A 24,019-nucleotide genomic window follows, 5' to 3' on the forward strand; every position below is an offset into this window, starting at 1 on the left:
TTTTTTTTTTTTTTTTTTTTTTTGGTTTAAAGGTCAGGGAATTATTTATATCTGTACATTTTTCAGAGAACGTATTAATCTCATAATTCAGTGGTGTTCTTTTTTTTAGGTTATAGGAATAAAACCAGGACTTGCTAGATGCTAACCTTACTCATAACTCAGCTTACCTATAACGGCTTTGAAAGCTGTGGCCAGTTTTGTCTATTTTATTTGTTTTCTTATTTAAGTTCAGATTACAAACTACCAAGTTATTACCAGAGTAGAAAAGTTTTAGCTGAAAAGAAAATCATTCACTTTCTCTTCACATGGTGCCACTTTTTTAATTTTTAGAATATCCTTTCTGAAACATGATTCAGGATGATTTCCATATGTAATTTTTCTGGTTTTTCTCTTAGCACTTTTTCTAACACATTCTGCTTTATCCCTCCTATGGCTATGGGCACAAAACTCTAAGAGTTTATTTTTGTTTGCTTTAGATTCAGTAGATACCATTACCATAAATATGTCCAGTATGAATTATGATTCTAAAGTGGCAGGTGTTTGATAGGAAGCTTAGCATAGAATAGCAATGACTTGATTTTCTGAGATTCTGAACATCACTAAAGTGGGCTACTAGGGTTAGCCAAGAGAGAATAAGATGTAATTGCTTGCCTAGAGTGATAATATCTTTCCAGTTCATCTCCTGAATACCAATGAAGGCATATGATTTCAGGGAGATGGTAAAGATCAAATAAGGGGAATAATTAAAATGAGAATAAATTGTAGTATATGTCGACCAGGTGTGTGCTACTCATTATTTTGAAGAAGAACATAAAATAAGACATTACTTACTCTGAAATATTCTGGAGTAATATTTGTTCTTTTAGAGCCAGTAAGTCCTCGTGTATGTTTCATAGAAATCGTATGGGCTTCGAAAAGAGGGAGGTACTTGACCCATTGTACATTTTATGAATTATACTCCAAAGAGAAGACTTGTACTTAAAATCTAGGAGAAATAACAGAAAATTAACACATTGCTTTTAGTTTAATTGTTTTTTTTTTTTTTACTCCTCCCCCCCAATCTTTTTTTTTCCCCAGTATTTTTTTTATTTAATAATTTGTATCAGTAGTTAGGAAACAAGGAAAGAAAATCAGCTTTCATTAATAAGACTTGATATTATGTATACTCACCTGAAAAATATTCATTTTGTTACCTCCTACTGAAGGTATCTGTTACTCTGTTCTCATGTCCTCACTTTTAGTAGCAAACAAAACCATAGATTATTGTTAGGAAAATTAAATAATATAATATAAAGCTCCTAGCACATAGTAAGCACTTAATTTTAGAGAGAGTTGCTAATATTATTTACAGTTAAGTTGCTAGTCTTTTGAGTCAGTCTTGCTTTTAAAATATGTAGATAAGAGTATGAATTTTATTAAGTTGCTTGATTTGTTTTATCTTTGCAATCCTTAGTAGATGAGTTATAGAATTTTTTTTAATGCAGTCTTGATACTAATTATTGAATGCTAGTACTCAGACCCTGTATCTGTGTATAGGATGGAATAAACAGAAATGTCAAAACACATGTATTTTGTTAGGCCTTTTAAATTATTAATTCATATAACACAGTGCTGTAGTATGTTAGTCAACCCAATGAGTAATATGCTTTTGATAAAGAAAAGTTTTTGTGGAAATAGTTTAAACATGAAAACATGTTTCTATCCGACTTAACTATTATTAGAATCACCTATGAACCTTTCTAAAAATATCAATTTCTGTTCCCACCGCACTGCTGACTTTCCAGGAAAAGGAACTGAACAGTGGTGTGATGGGAAATGTTTATCAAATCAGCTCTCAAATTAGGCACTGATTTGTAGTGTTTACCCATTTCCATGGTGTAAATACTTCCACCATGGTCAGTTTCAAGCTACTAAGATGATAACGGAAACCCTGGTGGTATAGTGGTTAAGAGTTTGGCTGCTAAACAAAAGACCAGCAGTTCGAATCCACCAGGCACAGCTTGGAAACCCTGTGGGGAAGTTCTCCTCTGTCCTATAGGGTTACTGTGAGTTCGAATCAACTCGATGGCACTGGGTTTGGTTTTTTTTTTTTTTTTTTTTTTAAGATTATAACATTGAATGCAAAGTTGGTTAAAGATGCGCAGTAGCACACCATTATATAGTATTTCCATCATACAGATACACTAAACATACATAACCCCAGGAGAATAGATAATAGTATAATTTAGTAAAAGAATTCTAAGTATTTATTACCTTTATTTTTAATATTATTAATTGTAGGTTTATGTAATTTAATTTTTAATAATGGCTGCATTTAACAGTTGGTGTATAAATTTTCTGAAAATTTAACTGTCATCTCTCATGAGCTGGTATGAACTAACTCTGAACACTGGAGCTCTGAGATATCTGTGTGTGTTTTTGTTTTTGTTTTTAACCAATTAAGTAATGCTGATGCAAGCAACGTGCCAATCAGTTAGTTTTCTAAAATACAGATCTGACTGTAAGGCTCAATAAGGCATTCCACAGTCAGATCCAGAATTTCTTTTCCAGCCTCATTTCAGATCATACTCATCCCCTTACATCCTCTGTATTTCATGTACAGTAGATTTAGATTATTTGCAGCTTCTCAAACACACCTTGCACTTGCCCACCCCCATGCCTCTTCATTATCTTCCTTTAGCCTTAAATGATCCTGCCTCATCTGCCTGACTTCTGCAATACTATTTATTTATCCTTCTAGAAATAACTGAAATGCTACTACCTCTTATTTCCTATTGTTGGAAACATTTCCATTCTCCTTGATATTCTCCTAGCACTTCGTTTATACTTCATTTTGAACACTAAATAGCACCATTAATAAATGTTTGTTTCACTAATTAGATTATAAATTTCTAAAGGGTGGGTTTAAATCATCCTACACCTAATGCATTAATACCTAAAAGTGATTAATAAACACTTGGTTTTTTGTGTTCTTTTTTTTTTTTCTTTCTTTGTTTCTAACCAGGAAGAATGGTGGACAATGTGTGATACATCCTAATTTTTTTTTTAAATAGTGTTTTACATCCTTACTTTTTAAGTGGAGTGTTTCTGTGCCTTTAGCAAACTGTCCAAAATTTAAACTTATTTTGTACCCCTTTTTTCCTGCAGATTCAGGACCATATTAGCAATTGTACACCCATATTCTGTTACCTAAAGAATAACATCATGATGACTCTGTAACTTAACAAAGGAATTTCATTAGAGAATATGAGAAGGACGCAAGAGCCAAAAAGACTAAATTATATAACTAAGTTTGTGAGTTACTGTTATTATTCTGAATTTAGTGCACTTCACAGTGCTTTCAGCATAAAGTCAAATGTTACTTTATCATTTTCCCAGCATAAAGCTAAATGAGGCCTTTGTATCAATAAACAGCCTCTAACAGAAGCAAGAATATCATGCGTTGCTTTGTGACTTGGGAGAAATTTGTTTTCATATTCGCCCTGAAGGGTAAATTCCTCATCAGTCTTTCTGGCATTTTATCTAGAATTAGAATTATCTGATTGCCTTCACAATAACGTATTGACAGAATCTAGTTGTGTGAAGGAAATATTTTCTAAAGTAAAAGCAATCCAACAATTTCTTGTAGCAAAGGCAACACATTCTTTGTTAGTGGTTCAGGATTTTTCTTTTTTTTCCCCATCAAGCTGCCACCTGATGGCGGAAATTAAAATGGCATCTTTTGTAAAAATGAAAACTTCTATCACAATTATTTGGATTTTTATATATTCAGCATAGACCTCCAAAACTCCAAACGAACATTTGTACAAATATTATATATTTGATAAATGTGTGATAATTACTTTGAACTTTAGGGGAATCATATTTATTATTATTTAACTTTTGTTATTTATTATTTAAGGTCCCTGAGTGGCACAAATGGTTTGTGCTCGGCTCCTAACCTAAAGGTTGTTGGTTCAAATCCACCCAGCGGCGCCTTGGAAGCAGTCTGCTTCCGTAATATTACCACCATTGAAAACCCTGTGGAGTACAGTTCTACTCTGACGCATATGGGGTCACCATGAGTCAGAATCAACTCAATGGCAATGAGTTTGGTTATTTGGTATTTATTATTTAACCTCCTAGGAGATTTCTTTAAAGTCTTGCTTCTGTTACACAGTTCTATAAAGAATCTGTTTTTCAATCAGTTGTATGTAATGAAAATTTTTACTTAAGTGTAGTTATTGTCTCTTTTCCTTTTCCCTTTTCTTTCTTCAGAACGAGGTCACTCAGACACCATGGTGTTCTTTTACCTGTGGATCGTCTTTTGCATCATCAGTTCCTGCTATACCCTCATCTGGGATCTGAAGATGGACTGGGGTCTCTTTGATAAGAATGCCGGAGAAAACACCTTTCTCCGGGAAGAGATTGTCTATCCCCAAAAAGTATGTACACAGAATGTTTGTGTTCGAAAACTCAAGTGTTCCACCAGCTAAATCCTATTGTAATACAATAACACCTTCTTGTTCCCTCCCCCATCCTCCCAATATAGCAATAATGTAAGCTTTGGACTGCTTATTATGATAAATGAGCAGTCAGTGAAGTAAGTAATGTCTAAAATTGATGTATCAAAATATAGCAGTATATACACATTATCTAGAAATCTAAAGGACAAATACTAGAAGAAATAGCTACAGGTATTGAAAATATTTGTCTCTAGGGTATGGGAAGAGAAGGTGGCAAGGGGACTGCTGTTTTTTTATTAATTACCTTCTAAGATTGACTAGTATTACTTTGTTAAAAAAGTTTTTTTAATAAAATATACATATTAGAATGTAGTTGCAGTCAGATTATGGATCTTATCTGGCTTGTATTTCTGGGGTCTGGAAGAGAGCCTAGTATATAATATGGTAATAAAATATATTTGTTAAATGAATACTGTAATTCAGTAAAGCTTCGTTTTGAATATTGCACCTTTTAAGAAAAAATGGAATTGGTGGGATCTTTCTGAAATATAATATATACCTCTGCAAAAAAATTAGAATATAACTCTTATTCCTTTTTAACCTGTGCTTATTGGTGGAACACATGTGAATGTTCTTGTTGCTGTCATAGATGTGCTTGTTTGTGAGAAATGTGATGGTACGCATACTCAATTTGCTTATTGTTCCTCAGGCCTATTACTACTGTGCCATCATTGAGGATGTGATACTGCGCTTTGCTTGGACTATCCAAATCTCAATTACCTCCACGACTTTGTTGCCTCATTCTGGGGACATCATTGCTACTGTCTTTGCTCCCCTTGAGGTCTTCCGGTAAGCAAACTAGCAAAAAGTTTGTCAAAGATTCTTTTTACCCAAAAGAGGTTCAATACTTATAAATTAGAATTTATTATAACTTTTGCTTGAAAAACTTAAATTTTCCAACTTCTCCTCAAACTTCTCATCAGCCTCAGAGTTGGAAAATTATAATTGAGGGATTTAGAGTTTAATACCTAGAACGTTGAAATAACTATTGATGATGACTTATAAGCTTTTTTATTAGAATTGGGTTCCACTGGAAGAGTCATGAGTAGAAACTGAGAGGTAAAAAAGCTTAGAACAGAAATTTAAATCTTCTGAGAATCATATCATACAATTTAGTAGTCTGGGTTATTCAGCCCAGCCTTCTCACTGTGAAAATGATTAAAATGCCAAATCAGGTGTTTTTTAAATCTTCTTAAAAGCATCAGCCATCTGACAAGATAGCCCAAAATGTAAAGGAAAGCCGAAACCCCAAGGTAAGCAGAGCATTAAAGCCACTTTTACCGTGAAGAAATTTGCTTCACCTGGAGGCTTTGAGATTCGGTTATGATGGTCAATTCAAATTTGTATGTTCTTAACAGCATATTTTGAAAATATGAAGGGAAAATTTGACATCACTAGAAGTAGAAGCATATGTGCTTACAATTTTTTGTGTGTGGTATATACACACACACACACACACACACACATATATACCACACACAAAAAAGTCTATGTATGTATATGTGGCAAAACATTTGCCATTTCAGCGATCTTCAAGTGTACAGTAGTTCGGTGACGTTAATTATGTTCATCATGTTGTTGAATCATCACCCTTAACAGAAGCTCAGTGTACCCTAAGTGTTGGGTCTTCCGTTCCCCTTCCTTCCTTCCTGCCCCTGGTAACCACTAGTAAACTTTGATCTCTGTATACTTGCCTATTCTAGATATATAGATGGGCTGATATAATCTTTGTCCTTTTGTGACTGACTTATTTCACTCAGTATAATGTTTTCAAGGTTCATCCATGTTATAGCATGTACCGTGACTTAATTTCTCTTTATGGCTGAGTATATTCCTTTGTGTGTATGTACCACATTTTGCTTATCCATTCATCTGTTGATGAACGTTTAGGCTGTTTCCCCCTTTTGGCTACTGTGAATAGTGCTTTAAAGAACATTGGTTACAGGTTTTCTGTTTGCATTCCTGCCTTCAATTCTTCTAGGATTTCTGGGTCCTCTAATCTTAATAAATGGTGTCACCATTCACTCAAACCAAAAACCTAAGACAACTTACATCCCCTGTTAGTAAGTCCTGTCAGCTCCATCTTCATAAATAAATCCCTGATCTGTCTGTTTCTCATCACCTCTGTTTTTAGTATCTTAATCCAAGTCATCATTATCTCATTCCTGGATGACTGCAACAACCTCCAAACAGGTCTTCTTTCAGTTGTTCTTGTCTCCCTTCAGTCTATTCACAGTGCAGCAGATAAAATGATCTTTTTAAAACAAATCACATCATTCTCCTCCTCAGAACTCTCATTGGTTTCCATCACGCTTAAAATCTAAATTCTTGACTATGGCCCTTTGTGGATCAGGCCCTTTTCTACCTCTCCATCTTTATCTCCTGCCATTTTTACCTCACTCCACTGTAGTCCCACTCACCTTGTTGTTGTTTCAGTGCACCAGAGGCCTTTCCAACTTGGGGCCTCTTGTACTTGCTATTTCCTATGCCTGGGACACTTTTCTCCAGGATTTTTACCCGTCTCACTTCCTTGCATCTTTCAGGTTTCTGCTGGATGCCATCTCTTCAGAGAAGCTTTCCCTAATGAGTCTTACCATATCATACTCTATCCCCTTGCCCTGCTTTATCTTCTTCAGAGCACTTATCTTTAACTAATTATTTATTTACTTTTATATTAGCTGTCTCTGTTGCTAGAAATTACGCCTCATAAGGGCAGAGGCTTTCTCTGCCTTATTCAATGCCTTTCCCTGTCGTATAGTAGCCCTTCCATAAATATTTATGGGATAAAGTGAAAGAGTGTTCTGAAACTGTATTTCATGAGTCCTGTCCTCTTGCCTACTCTCTTCTTACTTTTAACCTCATATTTTCCTGTTTTATTTTAATGCTGTAGCCCTTCATTCCTTCTGTTTGTTTCCATGAGTAGAAGCTTGATATACTAGGAGGTTTACTGGTAAGGGTAGTATATTCAAATTTTCTAAGTAATTTACTTGGTATAATGAAATATTTTTGAAGCAAATTTGGATGTTATAAAAATGTTTATGCTTGTTGAATTGGTATATTGCTATGTGCATTCTCAACAACAAAATAAATAAAATCTTTTTAAAAATTACAAAATGCTTATGCTTCTTGTACCCTCTAAGGCGATTTGTATGGAACTTCTTCCGCCTGGAGAATGAACATCTGAATAACTGTGGTGAATTCCGTGCTGTGCGGGACATCTCTGTGGCCCCCCTCAATGCAGATGATCAGACACTCCTGGAGCAGATGATGGACCAGGATGACGGGGTACGAAACCGCCAAAAGAACCGGCCGTGGAAGTACAGCCAGAGCATATCCTTGCGCCGGCCTCGCCTCGCTTCTCAGTGAGTATGGATTCCACATCCGGGAGGCGTATGTCCTTCAGGTTTTAGCATAGGATAACATTTAAGCTATGATGCTGTCAGGTTAAACCAAATGAAATTGCCGATACTCACCATTTTTCACCTACAGAAAACAGCAATAAATAGTTATTTCATATGATCCAACCTATAGAACATCTTAATGAGCACATAGAGTGAAAAGGTCATTCTTTAGTGCATAACTTACTAATTTGTCATTAAAGGTACACTGCCTAGGGAGAAGTTTATTGGAAAATAATTTACTTGACTCTTCAGTATTTTTGTATAAAAATAATTTCAGATTACAAACTTTAGGAACCCTAACTCTGCCATTTGCCATCTATGTAACCTTGGCCAAATTTTGTAATCTCTTTGTATTGTCCTTTATCTGTAAAAATGGGATTAAAGTGTGCTCATCAGGTGGTTAAGTAGATTAAATTCATTATTATATGGAACTTAAACCAGTTCCCAGAGAGAAAGACCTCAATCATTTTTTATCTTCTTATTAAATACCTACAATAATATTTTTATCAGTCACTGTCTTTGTATATTCTTAAAAGTAATAATAAATGTAGGATATATGATGGGTGCGTTCGAAATTTAGAGACAGTAAATAGCACAGTGGATTGGAAAACAGCAGATTTTTAAAGAATAAGGGAGTATGAATACGCTAGAGGCACAGTATGAATAAAGACATAAAGACAGAAATGAGGGGCAGAAAGAAAAAACATGTGACTGGAATTGTAGTGAGAAAACTTGACCTGATTACATGAAGTATGATTGTAAAAGGCTGAAAGTTCAAGCTAGTTCCTGTAGGCAGAGTCACAGAGAATTTTTTCATAGGAGAATGACATTATGAAATTAGTATTTTAGGAAGGTTTAGTGCACTGTGCAAGAAAAGGGAAAACTTAAGGACAGAAGACCAACTAAAAGGCTACTGCAGTCTTCTTAAGTATGGGACAGTAAGAATGTGAATTAGAGTGCTTACAGTAAAAAACAGCAGGTGGTAACAGTAACCGCTGGTTATAAGGGAGTAGTGTAGAAATTGCACAAAACTTTAATAAGTAAGACTTTAGGTAGAAATTTGGAAGTTCTCTGAGAAAGAAAAGGTAGAGGAGGGTAGAAATGCAGAGAGCAGGAAACTTATTTGGTCTTAGAGAAAAAGAATAAACATACAAAAGGGCCAGGAAAGTCATGGTCAGAAAGGTCAGTAGGAAGAGCATCAAAACAAAGCATGATTCTTTCAAAACCGAGAAAAGCAGAGTTTGAAGAAGCAGGGGGTGAAGGGTGGGGAAGGTCACAAGATAAGTGCTTACAGAGGGCTAGAAGAAAATGTATGTGTTTGTTATCTTTGAGCTTCTGAAGTTGAAAGTCTAATAATCCTCGTTAGTCACCAGAAGAGGGCAATCTAAACACACAGTATTTCTGCTTCAGAAACTTGGAGGTTCTTTGGCAGTAGATTATTATATCCAATTTCAGGTGTTTAATGGGAGAACACTGGGAAAGTAGATTGTAACCAGAGGAAGATATTTAGAATAGTGGAGCAGGTTATGTGCAAGGGAGAGAGAAGATAATCTAAAATAACAAGATCTGAGTTTGAGTACTGACTTTAAGACTCATGCAGCCTTTAACACATCCTTGACTTTTTTGAATGTTAGTTTCCACTCTGCAAAGTAGGAATAATAATACCTATTTCACCAGAAACCATTTTCACCTCATGAGCCATATGGGTTGCAGAATATTTTAACATTAACATTACATTAACAATAACATTTCTACTCCCATTTTTCATCCAGAGCAGAAAACTCTTCTATAGCATCCTGAATAGATGGTCATCACAGTGAAATAAATTAATAATAAAACATATAATAATATAACTGTAAACATCAGCTGATTGATATTGAAGATCATCATTAATATTGAAGTTCATAACTATAAGAGGCACCTGATTTTATTGTTGGACAGTTGATAGTCTAGTGATAGAAGGCTTATGTTGGGCTAAAATATGCTATAACTTCAACCAGTTCATCCTGATTGGGCTTTCTGATGTAACTTAGAATGAGTCTCCTCTCTCTTCTACATCATACCTTGTCAGCTGTTTGAAGACAGGCAACTGTCATGCCTCTCCTTAGGTCTTACCTTCTGCTGGCTGACTCTCCTGTATGCCTCAATGGCATTATTTCTATCATCCTCTTCATAATTCTTATGTAATGCTTTACTGTTGCTTTTTAGATCTATTTTCTTATTTTATATTCACACTATACCTATGAGGTGAAAGTAGTATTAGATGAAATAGGTATTCCTGCTTTACAGAGATTGAAATTGGCACACAAAGAGGTCAGAGATAAACGTCATAAAACCAAAATCAATATTCAAACTCAGAACTTACAAATTTACTACTCATTACACATGACCTGCCATTGTTCTTGTTGCCTTCATCTAGATGCAATCTAGTTTCTTAGTGTTTTTTCCAGTAACACCTGAAATTGGATATGAAACCCCAGGAATAGTCCATTCATTGCAGTCTATAGTGCCTATTTAGGATGTATGTTTAATGTGGTCAGATTGAAAATATACCTAATACTATGGATGTGTTTATATTTTTAGTAATGGACTAAATCCTTTTTCTCCCCTTATTACCACTAGATCCAAGGCTCGTGACACAAAAGTATTGATAGAAGACACAGATGATGAAGCTAACACTTGAATTCTCAGAAGTCTAGATTAACATCCTTGGTTTTCCTTCTCTTCAATTCTTTCCTCGACCAACGCAACCTCTAATACCTTTCCAACTGACACAGAAGACACATAACACATTTTCCGAGCTCTTCCAGATCGGATCCTATGGACTCCAAACAAGCTCACTGTGTTTCTTTTCTTTTCTTCTGGTTTAATTTTAATTTTCTATTTTTAAAACAAATATTTACTTCATTTTGCCAATCAGAGGACATTTTAAGGAACAGAAACATAGTATCCTATGGATTGTTTACAATCACAAGGACACAGATACCTATCAGGATGACGAACAGGACACAAGGACCCTCTGATGGGACGGTACCGAGATATCTCGGCTTCTTCTTGGCCCGGTTTTGACTGGTTGAAACCGGACACTGGTTTTTAAATTTTTTTGTCAGTTTATGTGGAGAATTTTTTCCTTTCCTTCATACCCAGCGCAAAGGCACTGGCCGCACTTGCAGGGAAAGTGCAACTTAGAGCAGTACCTTCATTCACGAAGCTACTTTTTAATTTGATGTAACTTTTCTTATTTTGGGAAGGGTTGCTGGGTGGGTGGGAAATATGATGTATTTGTTACGTATTATTTTCTCATTATTTATGAAACTTAACCATAAGAGAACGATATAACTCCTGTGCAATGAAGGTGATAACAGTGAAAGAAGACAGGGGAAACTAATGTTGAACGGCACTTATGAGGGTTCAGTCCCATAATACCTCTTTCATGAGACAACTCGCACCAGTTTGGCTTTTTCTTTTCATTTCTTTTTCATTTTAAACCAAAGTTTCTATTACTGATTTTTTCAGTTGCTGCTGCTTTAGAATTCTAAGCGTATCTCTCGTAACACACTTTCACACAATTGGTTGAAATTTATAGAAAAGGTTCTGATACTTTTTTTTTTTTTAAGGAACAAATGTGGAATATATTTGCCCATATCCAGTCACAACAACTGAAGTTATGCCTTATTACGCTTCCGCGTGTAGGGTAATTGCAGTGAAAGCTTTACTAACTAACTCTGAATTAGAAGACAAAGGTATTTCAGAGACTTTCTGCACCCTCATTTTTCTTCTGAGCTCACTCACTTGAGCCACAGTTTGATCAAATTAGAAGTCTGTTGTGGAGAAAAGATATTTTTGAGCACATAGAACAAATTATCCTTCCTTCTTCACAGTACGTTGATAAAACAGCCATTTCTCCCAGCAGTTTTAAAGACTGAACATTGGATTTCATGCTCTCCCATGACAGAAAATCTGCTTTTCAATTTTTAAGGTCTAAACTTGGTAATATATAAAAAAATGCATTAGAAATTTCAGACTATTCTGTACACAATGCCCATTTCTACTTCCTTGTCTCATTTTTTCACTTTGTTCCAGAGTCATCCAAATAAGTCTTAAAACCATAAGGGATTTTACTTTCTTGAATATGGTTGGCATTAAATTCAGTGTTTCTTTATCTAACAAAATTAATATAAATACCAGGAAAAAATAAAGTGTGTTTTAATTCAGCTCCCCTAATCCAGATGAAGATTTCAAAGTATCCATTTCTACCTGTTAGATTTATAGCAGTTGTCATACTGAGAGTACTTCCACATTATATACTTTTCTGTTCCTGATTATCTGTGCTATTCAGAGTCAACATCACTGGATTCATCAAAGTAAATTACTTCTGTCATTTTCTACTTAATGTTAAAAAAAGAAATAAGTAGAAGGAGCAGCTATTATCACTTAGTCTTAAAAACATATGGTTACTGCCCTTCAGTGCACCCCTTTTGTCATTAACTCTTCTCCCATGTATCACAAGTCTTTATTCAGCACTGTCATAATTCCAGTAGATTATCTTAAAGTTAATATTAATACCAAAATTCTGTCAATTAACTGACAAATAGTTTATTTTTAAGGAAGTTTCTTCCATCTTTGTTCTGACAATCTTCTAAAATTTGTTCCTTTTCAGAATTGAGAGGGTTTTTTGTTTGTTTTTCTGAAAAATCATCCAATTTTGTGACTTTTATTGCTTTTTTGTGCTTTACCAAGCATGTCCCTTGGCCCAAAACTAAAGAAATGTTTAATTACTGAGTTGTTTTTTTTTTTTTTTTTGGCGGGCGGGGGTGTCTTTTTTTAGTTTTAATAAGTTTAATCATTTATAACAATCAGTGGTAACAATTTAGTGACCCTTGGTAGATTAAAGGTTGGATTATTTATATTTGGGATTTTTTTTCCCCTAACTATTCTGTTTTGTACTATGGGGAAAGTATCACTTGGTCTGTCAAGAAATAGCAGTAATTATTACTGAGTTATATAGATAAGTCCAGTGGACCGGTCATTGCTTGTACAAATAAAATTGGTGGTACTAATGTGTATCCAGAGCCATGTGAACTGTAAACTTCATTCTCTGTTAGGGAATCTGTGAAGACACACAAAATGGTACAGTTGACTTCTGGTATTTGAACTTCCCGGTATTTTCACTTCACTGTATCCTGTGGCCAGTTTGGTTTTCTTCAACTATTAGAGTTCTAGGCCGTAAACAGTATTACTCCTTTTTTTTTTTCATGGAAATACATGTTACAATGTATCCCTTTTTCTGATGTGTTTGTCCTGTTGGCATAGTCTATTCAAGAATGAAAAGGCTTGTGTAACTTTCAGCCTCCATGACAGATGCTCAAATATGTATTTAAACATACAGCTTTATGTTCCTCTTACAACTGTAATGAGAGAAGTTTTCTGCATCAGGGAAGTTTGGGAAGCTGAGTATACATTTAAAATTTTTTTACTTACAAAAGGCAACGTCCATTTTTCTCTCTTAGTTTTTCTATACCTTAACAGTCTGGCAGATGCTATGCCCTGCCTAAAGTTTTACTGGACTCCGTCCACTGCATCTCTCAATAGAAATCAGTCATTTTAAAGGAGAAACAGTCCAACCAAAGGTAAACTTTATCTGATTTTAGGTTTAGAAATTCTAGTTTCTTTTTTATTTGAGGAACACTCAATGTATGATAATCAGTTAAAATACTTCCCAAAGGAACAAAAAGGTAGTATAAATAAAAAGTAAAATTCATTTTTCATTTTACATTAGTATGGAAAGCATTGATAGGTGTAGAGAAATTAGAAGACAAAGAAAATTGGTTTATTTTCTGTGCACAAATGAGCACCTGTATTTAAGGCTGTGTACACTGTTACAGTGGAAGAGTTGATGATTTCATACCATACAGAGAGGCAGTAAAATGACCAAAGATTAAGTCATTATTAATAAGGTTATAATGGTCATTTGTAAGATTGGGAAGAATTCAGAAACCTATGTGCAACTTTCTTTTCCAGCATCTACCATTTGACTCCTTAGGAGAGCTGCTTAGCTTCAGATTCAGATGCAGTGGTATGAGAGGAGAACAGCAGTCAGCCCAGCAGTAGACTGTATGAACTTTTAAAGAAGGAAAATGGGGCCCTGCCCCTAGAATCCATGATTTCCCAATATTCTAAACAGTTCTGAGATTTTAACTGAGCTTTTACTAGAGGAAACTTGTTTATATATGGTATTCTTCCACCATGGTTTGACCAGAGTACATTCAGGATAACTAGAGAAAGTTCATCCATCTCTTTTAACAGGTGAGCTAAGGCAAGGTAAAAATAGAAAAAAGTAAGCTATTATTGAGCCTGCAGTGATCAGATTAACAGGCATTTAGTTAAAGAGAAATAAAATCATTTTGGAGCTAGCAGAGAAACTCAAGAGAGCTTTGGAGCTTGGTAGCAAAAGAAGAGCAGTTAAGAAAGTGTGTGAGCTTGATGACACGGAGATGATGATGCTCCATCTCTCCTTTCTAGGATTATTATGTTGCTGGTAGACACCTGCCTTTATTTTCATGCCATTATTTTATTCAGAAACTTAGGATTCTCTGAAGTGATTACACTTTATTTGGTAAACATTTCAGATTGTAATTGTTTTAGTAGTTTGCAAGAAACTTGCCTAACTCCCTCAAAAAATAAGTACTTCTTACTGTAATCATGTTGAGCCTATGGCTTTCTCAACTATAAAATCATCATGTTCTCAGATCTCACCAGAAACCAGTGTCATTACAGGTAAGGTCTGTACTAACTAGGTGAAGACTAGAAGTTCTTGTAGAACTTTTGAAAAAATTTGGTAAATCAAATTTATCAGTTTAGTTCATTTTCTTATTCTGATGAGTCTAAAATTTATTTGCTTGTGGCCATTAGCTGAAGCACAGAGAGTTAAAGTAAGGTTTTCTGAATTACTTAAACACACATATATTTCTGCATTTCAGACATCCGTCTTGATAGTAAATCTTAAAACCCCAACTTTCTACATTGTATTTTAAGTCAGAGCGCAGTGGTGATATGGGATAGAGTTGACTGACTATATTAAAGCATAAGAAATTTGTGCTGGTCCATGTTATAAACCAATCATTAACCAGCATTAAACCACACACTAACCAAATTTGAAAAAGTAAAAGCAGCTTGTTAGATTTGGAAGAGCTTAATCTAGGCAATACAAGAAGTTTGCCTTGAAATGGAGAGGAGCCTACTGATTGATACGACTCATAATAGCTTTCTTGTAGAATTGGAAGAACTCTGATACTGAGTTGCCCTTTAAAAACAACCTTCCAGAATGCACTTGCTTGCTTATGGTGGAAGAGGCAATGAGAGGGACAGATGAGAGTTTCCCCTGGAGTGAAGAGAATCATTATACTTATTTTCAACTGAGGTATATTTCCTTGTAGCAAACCTTTGGTTTATTTTATTGTTAAATCAATGCCTTCTTCAGTTATTTATGGTGCCATCAACCTAAGGAGGACAATCAAATAACCTGTCGTTTGCCTTGGATTCGGTATGTCTGGTAATTACACAGTCTCATATACCTTCAAACCAGTTACTTGACTAAACTTCCACCGTATTACCTTAGTTCTTCCTATGCTCTTTCCCCTGTACCACCACAAATCAGAGGGAAGTCTGCAGTACTACCAGAAATATGTGGACTTCTGAGAGCAAGGATTCTCTCTCAATATCTCTTGATCATTATCTCTGAAGTCCTTACCTGCACTTCCCAGATTGTCCTGTAGCAATACCAGCATGGTGGGAATAGGGAGAAAAAGTATGGGAAATTCCTAAAGAGTAATTGATCATGACATTGTTATTCTTTGAACTGTGAAGTAAAATTGTGATCCACTCACAGTTGTAAAGAGAGCAACTCTAGCTTTATCACATTGTGAAGACTAATTTCTTGCTATTTTCCAAATTTGCACAGAAGCTTATATCAATGAAGACTATTTAGGAGAGGAATAGGGTGAAAAATGATTTGTCTTTTCACACCCCCTCCCCCTACTCATGTTTGCTTCATCCCCTACCACACTGTGTTGGTCAAATGATACTATTCTATGAAACCCTGAGCTGTAGTTGTCAAGAGTAACTATGGAATGTGATTAGTCCTCTGTGGGTGCTTCTTTGTGTCTTTTTTCTCCCTTGCTTTCTTTCTCTCTTACTCTCTCCACTCTGATAAATGGAAAAGGTGACGTCAAAGAATTAATGCTTGCTTTGGACTCATGTTGTATCTGTGATTATGCTATTAGCTGTCTCCTTTTTCCTTCTTATATGGGTAGAATTCTTATGAAGTGTGGAGTTCCCTTCTTGATAAGTAGGTTAAATGCACAATGTGGTACTGTTTTATAGTTTCTAGATGGTTGTATAAAGCAAAAAGTTAATGTGGTTATGTGTTTTTAAAAGAAAATAAGTGATTGGTTACAAAATTCTGTCCTTTTTTCATTATTACAAGCTCTCTGTTTTCCAACAGTTTGCTGACTCCTTTGTGGCTGACGAGTGGTGTGTGTGACTGTGTGTTTTTCTCCCTGCGTTTCTTGGATTCCTGAACATGATTTCTTTTTTTAGGAAAACTGACTTCAAGGGTGAAATATTTTAAGACTATTTTACTAAATTAAAAAATATCTTAGGTGACCTTTTTTATTTAGGTAGTATATGAGGTGTGATGCTAAAGCAATGGTATTGATGCAGCAGGTCATTATTTTTTACTGACACAAAGAATCTCAAATATTAGGTAAAATGATGTGTAATACTATGTTGAAGAACTGGACACCTATTACCACTACATATCCGTGCTCTGCATGGGAACATAGTGTTTTCTGCAGAATTCCTGGATTAATCATTATTCCTTATATCTGTCTAGGAAAAAATTGTGAAATTAACTGATCATATACTCAAAATGCAAAGGGGAAAGTGTTTCATTAACTAAAACATCGAAGCCTTTTTATTTTAATACCAAAAGCTCTGTTCTTACTATATTTCTGTCTAGGCTAAACCAGAATATGATGATATGGACTTTCCAGGCCAATGTCTAGATAAGCTGTGAATATATATAAATACTCAATAATCTTTCTACAATTTGATAGTACAGTGAATCCTGTGAGAGCCAGAATTCGGCGGGACTGCCTTGTTTTTCCAGGTCTCACAAGTTGTCTGCCTTTGAAAGGGTGCGGTCTTACCACTTTTCTGTCACTCATTTTAGTAGAAAATATGTGCATTTTCCTTCTCTGACAGATTCCAGCTTTTGCAGGTTTTACTGTAATAATACTCAACATTTGTATGTCTATAGTATGTTCCAACATATCGCATCTCAGTTGTGTGAATTAACTGCCTTTTATTCGAGTCATTTCAATTTGTAGATGAAGAGGCACAGACCTAAAGCAGCTAAGTCTACAATTCCAGATGATTCTAGGTTACTATCTCTTTTATCCATCTTAGATATATCCAGAATCCTTGTTTAGTCACCTTATCTTTATATGGATAATTTTCACTAGATCTTTTTCTAAGGTTACGAGAATAATGATCAATTTCATATTTTATGATTCACTTCTTTTTCCAGTTTCCCACCTTTTTCCTTAGGGTAATTGAAGGGCTTCTTGTATTTTTTTTTAATTAATTTATTAGGTGTTTACTGAGATCCTATTATGTACTAGGCATTACTTTAATACTTAGTTAGAATTGGTTTATCATTATAGTTTTATGGAGACAAGAGAAAGATGATAAAATTATTTCTAAACTACATATCTGAAACCACTACCAAAAAGACCAGACTGTCCCATTACTAGGTATCAACACCCCAGGGTAAGCTGAATTTTCTGTCTCACGTTAAGATATTCCTGTCCACCCAATCCCAGGTAGATATTAAAGCCTATTATTCTGGTTTCTTCATCCTTTTAAAAAGTGAAAGCCAAGATTTGGTTCTTCAGAATTTTCTCTTGCTAAAAACTGTCTTCATAATCCATCATTGACTTACTTCCTTAGGAATGTCTTATCTGAATAGATTTTTTTTTTTTTTAACCTATTGGCAGCATCACACAGAGGAATCAAAGTGAGATGTTATCATTAAATATCAAAGTTCAGCTGACGCTTACCTTTATAAAATGAAGTTTTTTACCCTAATCTTAATAAATGTTATATCACTACATAGCTGAATGGGAATGATGACTGTATAGCATTTTGCCTTGCTCCAACTGGGGCAGCCCTGTGGCTTCTTTGTGTATGTTAATAGAATAACCAAAGCCAGTGTATGATTTTTGGAGGTAGATTTACTATGCTACTGTTACCTTCTTGTGCTGAGTTTCTAGGGTAAGGTGAGAACCAAGTAAATCAAGAGAAATAGGCAGGTATCAGAAGAGAGCCATGGAGAAGCAAATTAATCATTCAAACTCCCAAATCCTTTGGCACTTTACTAAATTTCATAGTTACTGTATTAAATATTATGTGGTTGAAGTAAACAGAAATTTGCCTTTTCATGGTTTCTCAAACACTGTCTTCTGACTAGATGGGCCAGTAAAGTTTTAAATTTCAAATCAGCAGGGCTTCTGTATCCCTTCTATAAGGAAATATCAGAGATACTTTAGAAACAGCCATTCTGCGAAGATTATTCCTATCAACTATTGGATTTAGATATTCTTTCTGCACTTTCATAGATACTTTAGAAAACTTCTAACCCCTCCCTGGGCAGCCCTAAAGACTTGCTGGTTAGGGTTTGTGCCCTGCTGCCGGCTACCTGGAGTGTCTTTGAGGACACACCCTGGCTTCCTTCTGTGGAAATGCCTCAGTCTTGGCCAGTCTGAAACGCTAGTAGTAATACCATTCAGGGGAGACGAGACATTCTTTTACCAAAAGTGCTTTATTGTCACCAGGAATTGACACAAAATCATATTAACTGAAATATTTTAAATGCCTAGTAGATAGTAGGGGCTTAAATATTTATTAGACTGAGCAGTAACTCTAGGAGCCTATAGATGAACTGCTGAGAACATTTAGGAGGTAATTGGCTTTTTGAACAACCGCTACAGAGACTGTGCCTCTGATGAATGCATCCTCACTGGCAAACACCAGTCTCACTTTGATCCTTGTATAAAAGCAAGTTGTGTGAAAACTTGATTCTGATGCTGCCCTGGCATCTGACTGGCTCCATAGCCCACGTCTCTCTCCCTTAAAGAAAGAAGAAGAAAAAGTTTTTTTCTACTTGGCAACCAAAACTAGAAAATGACTTGTGAATTAATGCTTCTTTCCAAAGCTAAGCCTGGTCAGATCGGGAATATAACCACTTTAAAGAAAATTAAAGAACACCCCCTCCCCAATACACACGCAATCATAGGTTCCTCAGCAAGCTAGGTCCCACTAATTGCTGAATTCTGAGATTTTATTCTCTGCCCCTCCAAAGGAAGACAGCTCTCAGGAAATTTTTTAAGCTAGTTAATAACAAACAGCTCCATAATCTGCTTTTCACAGGTGTCCTCTCCCTTTACAAGCCACTCTCCTTCCCTCCTCTACCGTTTCCTGCCCTCCCCTTTCTTCCAATTGTTGAGACTTTCACCAATGGTGAATTGGGATGGTGTACTGGAAGAAAGCAGGCACTTGGAGTATAGAAGCATTTGAGATACAGGGAGCAAAGAGCAGTTATAGGGTAATGAGACTGAATGCTGTTGCTAAGTGCCATTGATGCCTACAGAAGGATAATGAACAGCTAGGGGCAGGTATCAGGCAATTAAAAGCCAGGTGTGAAACCCAGAGTGCTGCTTTGGTTCCATACAAAGTTCTCATCTCCTGCAGTGGAAGGAGAGAGAAAGCCAGGACCAAGCCCAGGACTTTAAATAGAGTGGCAGAACTTTGAAGACAAACACCCAACCAAGGCAGGTCTATTTTGCAAGCTCAGGGCCCTAATGGGAAAACCTGAAGCATCAGATGGTATTATTTCCTTGGATCTCCCCACCCCTTACTAGCACTCTCCATGTCCATTCCTTGATGGAGGACATTGAAGACGCCTCTCTTGTTCAAGCCAATATGTGCACCCTTGGGATCCTCCACGACGACTCAGCTGAAGACATGCTGGGCCTGCTGAGAGAGAATAGGGACTATACACTAAAGGAGCTGCAAGGCGTAGTCAGCATGTACTTACAGGAGCTGGAGGAGATTTCAAGGGTTTTTGAAGAAGGCAACTAGAATATAAGGTTGAATAAACCAAAAAAAAAACCCCACTGCCATCAAGTTGATTCCAACTTATAGCAACCCTATAGGACAGAGTAGAACTGCCCCATAGGGTCTGCAGAGAATGGCTGGTGGATTTGAACTGCCGACCTTTTGGTTAGCAGCCAAATGCTTAACCACTGCACCACCCAGTTCCCTAAGGTTGAATAGAGAAGCGTTTTGACTTGGAATTGCTCCCCCAAGATACAGAATTTAACTCCCTAGCAAAGACCTCAGGAGTCCTTGCTTATAGCATGGCTCCTAGAAACATGGAAAAAATCGTGGCCAATTTTGTGCAAAGTTGAAATTCCAGAATTGCTATGGCAGACAGTGAATGAAGGGATTAAAAGGCTCAGGGAAGTGGGCATGTTAGAATGGATGCACTATGGCCAGAAGGTCAAGAGTACATACTAGGTACCAAGGTCATAAGGAATGAAGTGGTGAGAGTATCACTAAAAGCAGAGGTGACTCTTCTATAGGCTGATGATAGGAAATGCCATTACAGAACTGTGTTAACTGATAGCAAAAGGGATGCTAGGTCTCTAACATAGTAGAGACCAGGTGGCGGTGCATAACCACCCAAATCCAGGAAATTGCAATTTTAGAACACAGTGTTCCTAAAGACAACATAGAAGGGCAGCCACTCAACTTATTACTCAGTTTGTACTAGCAGAAAAAATTGAAGATAGATGACCAGGAGGCTGAGGGCAGTTGCCCCAATAAAACGCCCCCAGTCCTTTGCCCGATTTCTGAACCTGAGCCAGTTTTCAAACCCAGAACTATGGACTGATCATGTGGCTGGTCCCTAGGAGGAAGGACACTGCAATATTTTGGCAACTACATGTGGTAATGACTCTCCTAGATCTTCCCCACAGGGACCTATGGCTATTTACTCAGGTAATTGCCCTGGGGAAAAGGGACACCCAGACATTTTGACGACTGTTGGACATAGGGTCTGAATTGTCATTGATGCTCAGAAACCTGAATCATCATCATGGCCCCCATGTTAAAGTGGATCATACTGGGCCAGATAATAAATGTAACCCTGACCAAGGTCCAGTTTACAGTGGTTCACTGCATCCATGGACTCACCCTGTGGTCATTTCCCCATTCCTCAAATATACAATTCGGATGACCTATTTGGCAGTTGGCACAACCCCCACATTGCATCCTTGGTCTGCAAGTAAGAGCTATCATATTAGGAAAGTTGAAGTGAAGGTTTCTGAAATTAACCCTTCTCCCCTCCCCCTCAGGCAAAAAAAATAAATCTAAAACCATAGCATGGGGAGAGAAGGTGGAGGTATAGAGATTAGTACCACTCTATCCTGCTCCTCTCCATCCTTGTTTAATTGATCAGCCTGGCCCCTGAAGAAACTAGGTGGATTATGGAGGGTCACTGTAGACCATCACAGGTTCAGTCAAGTATAGCCCCAGTCACAGCCACAGTACCAGATGTGGTATCTTTGTTAGAGCAGATCAGTACTGCCTCAAGTACCTAGTATGCAGCCACTGATTTGGTGAAGGCATTCTTTTTATTTCCGATCAGAAGATCACTTTTCCATGGGAATGACAACAATATGCATTTACAGTCTTGCTCCGAGGCGATTGTAAGTCCAAAGAGATCTGGACCAGCTGGGCATCCCACAGAATATCACATTGATCCATCACATCAATGACATAATAGACTGGGCCAGATGAGCAAGAGGTGGCTAGCATGCTAGAGATTTTGGGAAGACATGTATGCTCCAGACAGTTGGAGATAAACCCTGAGAAGATTCAGGGGCCTGCCACATCTGTAAAGATTTTAGGGGTCCAGTAATCTAGGGTGTGCCAGGACATCTCCAAAGTAAAAGACAAATTATTGCATCTTGTACCTTCTATCAGGAAGAAGGTACATGGCTGGCAGCCCTCTTCAGGTTCTTGGGTCAGTATATTCCACACACACCTAGGAATACTTCTCTGACTCATACCAGGTGATAGGAAAGACTTCCACTTTTGAGTGGGGCCCAGTATAGGAAATGGGTCACAGGTAGGCCCAGGCTGCCATGCAAGCAATCCTGCTGCTTGGGCCATATGATCTGACAGACCCTGTGGAGCTGAAGATATCAGTGGTGGGTAGAGATGCCATGTAGAGTCTGTGGCAAACCCCAGTGAGAGAATCACAATACAAGTCCCTGGGGCTCTGGAGCAAGATCATTCTATCTGAAGTGAAGAATTACCAGCCTTTGAAAAACAACTGCAAACCTGGTAGTAGACCCTGATAGAGAAAGAATGTCTGACCATGGTTCACTAAGTGACCTTGTGGCTGGAACTGCCCATCATATGCTGGGTCCTACGAGACCCAACCAGTCAAATGGGCCCAGCAACAATCCATCATAAGATGGAAGTGGTATTTCCAGGAGGGTACACAAGCAGGATCAGAGGACACAAGCAAGCTACATGAGCAGGTAGCCCAGATTTGCTGTCATCAACCACTAATGGACCAGTGCTCACCCCTCAGGGCACACCTATGACTGCATTGGAGATCCCATGAGATGAGCTAAAAGAGGAGGAAAATGCCTGAGCTTGTTTCATAGATGGGTCAGCTTCATATGTGGATGTAAACTGAAATTGGACGGCAGCTGCACTGCAGCCTTACTCAAGAGTAGCCTTGAAAGAGAACAGAAGGGGAAAATCCAATAGGGCTTTGAGTAGTGCACCTGGTCATCCACTGTGAAAAATAAAAGTGACCCTGGGTTAGAATATACAGTGACAAATGGTCTGGCCAGTTGGTCAGGAGCCTAAAGGAAAAACAGGAAGATTGGAAAGGAGTCTACAGTAGAGGTACAGGCAATCCTAAGTCTGTAAGTCGAATTTGTACATACATTGGAACAGTCAGGTATGGTTCGTATCTAACATCAGTTAGTCAAATGTTTGTCTTAGTATATAGTATATAGTGTACCTTTCTATGTATAAAAAACATTAAAGAAACACTTCCAGAGTCACTAAAACATCTTTAACATAATAATACAGTAATAATAATGTTTTGATGCGTGTCTCAAAGTAGCTCGTTTGTTACTGCAAACCATTGTATGTACCTCGAATTTTTAATATAGTTACAGAGGTTGGTTAGCAATTATGGGTTGTACCTAAGTCAGACGTTGGTAACCCAGGGACTGCCTGTATGTGGATGAACTTACGGGAGTGGACATGAAATGGGAAAATCTTTGTATCACATGTTAACACCCACCAATGAGCATCCACCATGGACAAAGCACTAAACAACCAAGTAGACAGAATGACTCAGCCCATTGACTACCACCTCTCCAGTGCTGGCACAATGGAAACGTAAAGTAGCTGTGATGGCAGAGATGGAGGCTATGCATGGGCCCAACAGCCTGGAATCTCACTTATCACAGATAATTTGGCTAATGCTGCCATCAGTGTCCATTCTGCCAGCACTGACCCCCAATATGGCACTATTCCTCAAGAAGAGTAACCAGCCGTTTGGTGGCAAGTTGACTACATTGTGCCGTTTCCATCCTGGAAGACCCAGCAGTTTGTTCTTTATTCTTACAGAAATACACACGTATTCAGGGAATGGATTTGTCTTTTCTGACCACAGAGTCTCAACCAGCAACACCATCCAAAGACTTACAGAGTGTTTGATCCACTAGCATGGGATTCCACATATTATCAGCCCAGACCAGAGAACCCACTTTTAGGAGGTGTAGGAGTGACCCCATGACCATGGGATTCACTAGTTGTATCATATAACATACTACCTAGAAGCTACCAGCCTGAAAGATTGTTGGAATGGCATACTGAAGGCATAGCTAAAGTGTCAGATCAGAGGTTCTATGAGCATGTGATGTCATCCTCCCGGATTCAGTATATGCATTGAATCAA

General features: G+C 37.2%; 1 protein-coding gene across 1 annotated transcript in view; it reads left to right on the top strand.

The window, feature by feature from the left end:
* Positions 1–15,078, top strand: part of XPR1 (xenotropic and polytropic retrovirus receptor 1) — a 259,105-nt gene extending 244,027 nt beyond the window's left edge. Inside the window, exons 12-15 of the mRNA XM_004372880.3 lie at positions 4,258–4,424; positions 5,155–5,294; positions 7,646–7,867; positions 10,529–15,078. Of these exons, the coding sequence (XP_004372937.1) occupies positions 4,258–4,424; positions 5,155–5,294; positions 7,646–7,867; positions 10,529–10,589 (590 nt within the window). The 3' untranslated portion in view covers positions 10,590–15,078. The remainder of the gene's footprint in view (positions 1–4,257; positions 4,425–5,154; positions 5,295–7,645; positions 7,868–10,528) is intronic.
* The last annotated feature ends 8,941 nt before the right edge of the window (positions 15,079–24,019 follow it).

The sequence above is a fragment of the Trichechus manatus genome, unplaced genomic scaffold (assembly GCF_000243295.1).
Source record: "Trichechus manatus latirostris isolate Lorelei unplaced genomic scaffold, TriManLat1.0 scaffold00021, whole genome shotgun sequence".
NCBI classification, from domain to species: Eukaryota; Metazoa; Chordata; class Mammalia; order Sirenia; family Trichechidae; genus Trichechus; species Trichechus manatus.